The sequence below is a fragment of the Erigeron canadensis genome, chromosome 1 (genome assembly GCF_010389155.1).
Source record: "Erigeron canadensis isolate Cc75 chromosome 1, C_canadensis_v1, whole genome shotgun sequence".
Lineage (NCBI taxonomy): Eukaryota > Viridiplantae > Streptophyta > Magnoliopsida > Asterales > Asteraceae > Erigeron > Erigeron canadensis.
In genome coordinates this window covers 29,746,030-29,750,176 of record NC_057761.1, presented here as the reverse complement: position 1 = coordinate 29,750,176, position 4,147 = coordinate 29,746,030, and the positions used below count along the sequence as shown (strand labels likewise).

Sequence of the window (4,147 nt, the reverse complement as noted above, 5' to 3'; positions counted from 1 at the left end):
TATTTATTTTTTGATAGAATTTGCTTACTTTGTCCCCCAAAAAATAGTTTACCTAAAAAAAAGGAAAGTAAATATAAAAATAGTGTACCAAGAATAAATATATGGATTGGTATTTGAGAGACATGAGAGTATAAGACCTTGAAGTTTATTGTGTTTAAATTTTGTTGTGAACAAAAATGTTCCCAAAATGAGTTGCTTTGAAATTGGAGCCATTTTTATAAATTAAAAAAATACTCCGCTAACTCTAAATTTGCCGTTCTTAAAAAAAATATATTAAGAATTCAAGAAAAGTGTTGCTGTTACAAATTTAAAATAACTACCCACAAAGTTATGACTTGTGTGTGCTTCATATTCCTGGAGTTCTTCGACTCTACAAATTTCCCAAAGCTTTTACGAAGTCTCGTGTGTTTTGAGATCTATAGAATTTAGATATACACTAGTATTTTAGAGTTTGCGTTCAAAAGTTCATATTTTTAGCGTCCTAAGATTGATTCGAGTGAGGGTGACTTTGCTACAACGCCACACAATTCCGCCCGTATGCCGCCCAGCTAGGGCCTTCAATTTTGACCTAACCCGAAAAAAATCAGGTTAGGGTTGAGTATTTTTGACCCACCAACCCACCAACCTGATTTTTTTGGGTTGGGTCCGGGTTGAGTTGTTGGGTTGTCAGGTCGACCTGATAATTTTAAAATTATTGAATTATACATAATAGGTCATACTCCACATTACACTAATTCATACCTCTCATTCTCATTTTCTATATTTTAACCTAAAGTAACTTTAAATATGAATTAAGCGGAGCATTCAAAATTCTATGAGATTACAAGTGATGTAGGATGAAACGGTAACTTTATTAACTTTGCGCCAAGTACTAATAATACCCTTGTATTTCTTTCTTTTTTTGTACCATTCGTTTTCAGCTTACACCATCAATCATAAAGCTTTATATCGGTTAATTTATTCCATTTTACATTTATATATATTTGCTTATCAGGTCACATAGGTTGGGTCATGGATTGACGGATTGACGGGTTGTGGGTCAGGGTTGAAATTTCTGACTTGAAACTTTTAGTTGGTTGGGTTAGGTTAGGGTCAGAGTTTTTCAACTCACCAACCCGCCAACTTGAACTTGCCAACCCGAACTCGAACCCATTGACAACCCTACGCCCAGCACATTGCCTGGAGGGGCGGCAAGTGCAAAAAAAAAGTTCCTTTCGGTACCAATTTTCCGCCCCAAAAATTTGTATTGCCAAAAAAAATACCGAATAGCCGCTTAACGGCTCCTTCCCATTTTAAAAATTTTTTTTTTAAAAAGAAACTTTACTTATTATATAAACCCCAAACCATCTCATTTTGACACAAACTAAACTCTTTTCTACCAAATTTCTCTAAAATAATTTGATTTTTTCTAAAAAATCAAACTATGTCTTACGCATCATTAGTTGCTCCCGCTAGTCAAAATGAATCTACACCTAGTTCCATTTCCGATGAGTAAGATGACACAGTCAAGAGTATTGCGATTATGGCCGTTAATCTCGTAATGCAAGTTGGACAAAATGTGGTGACGACCCCGGTTTTATTTTAATGAAGTAATGTATTTTTAGTTGTATTTTTTTAGAACAGCAATAATTTTTTTTAGTTGTATTTTAATTTTAGTGTAATAGATTAATGTATTTGAGTTATATATTATGTATATATATATATTTATAGAAATTGCATTAAGAACAAAAAACTAAAAATTAAAATAAAAGGAGGTGAGCCCCAAATGGATACCTCAATCCAAAAAAAAGGATGGACATCTCTTTGGGAGAGCCACCGTCACATGGCGGAAGTCGTCCCCATGTGGTGTCCCAAAGTCCCCCCACTCATAAGACTATCTCCAATGGGGGTACCCTTAGGTGCCATTGGATATCCATTGCCATTGAAGTTTGTCCAAAACTAAGGATTTTTTAAAGGATGCTCTTACCTAAGGGCATGCCTTAATTGTCCTTACCTAATATATTTTTGTTTTTAGTTGGAGGTAAAAGTATATGTAAGGATATGTAAGGATATCTAAGAATATTCGTATGGTTGGAGATAAAATCATAGGATTTGAAAGATTTATAAGGATGTATAAAGATATGTAAGGATATGATGTAGCAGCTCATACGACTAAGGACGTCTTTAACATTGGAGATAGCCTAATAGTCTAATTGTAAAAATTATATACCCGGTGGAATGAACACTTTTATTAATCAAGATAGTCCTCAATCGAGTGCTATCAACAATACAAACAAACAAATAATCGTTCCTCTAACGGATGCGATTAACTAAACAAATCACACACATACAACTTACCTCACTACACCTCCCAGATGAACAAGAAACACTGAAGATCAAGATGATCTTTTACAGGAACAAAATATAAAGACAGAATACAGATGATCAAAAAAACGGAGAGAACTAGAAAAGAGGAAAAGAACTTAACCCTAAAAATAGAGAAATAACATATATATATGCAGCCTTCACCGACCTTCCACCAAGTTACAATAACAGTCCCTGTAGTTTAAGAAAATACAAAGCAACAGAAATAAAACCCTTACCTTTTACCTGTTTTACAATTCTGGCAAAACTTGAGTTTTCAAGTTTGAAATATAAAAAACCAACATGTATATTTAACATCCTCCCTCAAACTTGAAAACCACTAACACTTAAATGTTTCCTAGTTTTCCAAACATATCAAACAGATTCAATCTCTTGCTCAAACTCTTGTGTTGAGTAATACTCAACCCTTTAGTAAAAATGTCAGCTACTTGATTCTTATAATCAATCTTCTCAACTTTTATAAGACCAGAAGTAACTTTTTCTCTAACAACATACCAATCTAATTCAAAGTGCTTAAACTTCTCATGAAATACAGGATTAGAGGCAAGTTGTATAACAGAGCTATTATCACAAAACATATCTATAGGGAGAGAAGAATTAACCTGAAGACTTTGAAGCAGATTATTCAGCCATATAATTTCACAAGTAGCAGATGCCATACATCTATACTCAGCCTCAGTAGAAGATCTAGAAATAGTGGCTTGTTTCTTGCTCTTCCAAGAAACAAGAGATCCTCCCAGAAAAACACAAAAACCAGAAACTGATTTTCTAGTGCTAGGACACTTTGCCCAGTCAGAATCAGTATACACAATAAGATCAAAGTTATCTTTTTTATTAAATTGAATACCAGTACCAGGAGCACCTTTCAAATACCTGAGAACCCTTAAAGAAGCCTTGAAATGAGACATTAAAGGAGCATGCATATGTTGGCTCAGACAATGAACATAAGATATATCAGGTCTTGTATGAGTCAAGTATATAAGTTTACCAACCAGTTGTTGATACTTAGAAATATTAGTCAAGAATTTGTCATGTTCAGATTCAGTAGAACTAAGAACAACATTAGCAGGAATAGGTGTATCAATAGGTTTGGCAGCAAGTAAGCCATATTCATGTAAAACTTCCAAACAATACTTTCTTTGTGTCATACATACACCTTGATCATTTTGCAATATTTCAATACCCAAAAAATACTTTAGGAAACCTAAATCCTTAATCAAAAATTTCTTACTTAAAAAATCTTTAACTTCATTTACTTCAGAAACATTATCCCCTGTGACAAAAATATCATCAACATACACTAGCAGAGCAACAAAGCCCTTATCAAACTTCTTAGTATACAAAGAATAATCAAATTTGTTTTGAATAAAACCATTTTCAATTAAAGCATTGGTCAATTTAGTGTTCCATTGCCTAGGAGCTTGCTTAAGACCATATAAAGACTTGTTTAGCTTGCAAACTTGATTATTACTTTCAGAAAAACAACCAGGAGGAACTGTCATATATACATCTTCTTCTAAGTCACCATATAAAAAAAGCATTGTTCACATCTAATTGGAATAAGGACCAACCCTTTTTCACAGCAATACTAATAAAACATCTTACAGTAGTCATTTTTACAACAGGACTGAAGGTCTCTTCATAGTCAAGACCAAATCTTTGACTAAAACCCTTAGCAACAAGTCTAGCTTTAAACCTCTCAATTTCACCAGAAGCCTTATATTTTATTTTATATATCCACTTACACCCTATTGCTTCTCTATCTTTAGGTAAACTAGTTAAA

At 33.4% G+C, this 4,147-nt stretch overlaps 1 protein-coding gene across 1 annotated transcript; it reads right to left on the bottom strand.

Annotated features, from left to right (window-relative positions):
* Window positions 1–2,690: 2,690 nt before the first annotated feature.
* LOC122589340 (uncharacterized mitochondrial protein AtMg00810-like) lies at window positions 2,691–3,866 on the bottom strand. The gene has a single exon (XM_043761631.1). It carries the CDS (start codon window positions 3,864–3,866, stop codon window positions 2,691–2,693), a length of 1,176 nt encoding a protein of 391 aa, XP_043617566.1.
* Window positions 3,867–4,147: the final 281 nt, after the last annotated feature.

What these genes read in the sequence shown, in the direction of transcription:
- LOC122589340 (XM_043761631.1), bottom strand. Translation starts at nt 3,866, where the DNA reads ATGACAGTTCCTCCTGGTTGTTTTTCTGAAAGTAATAATCAAGTTTGC.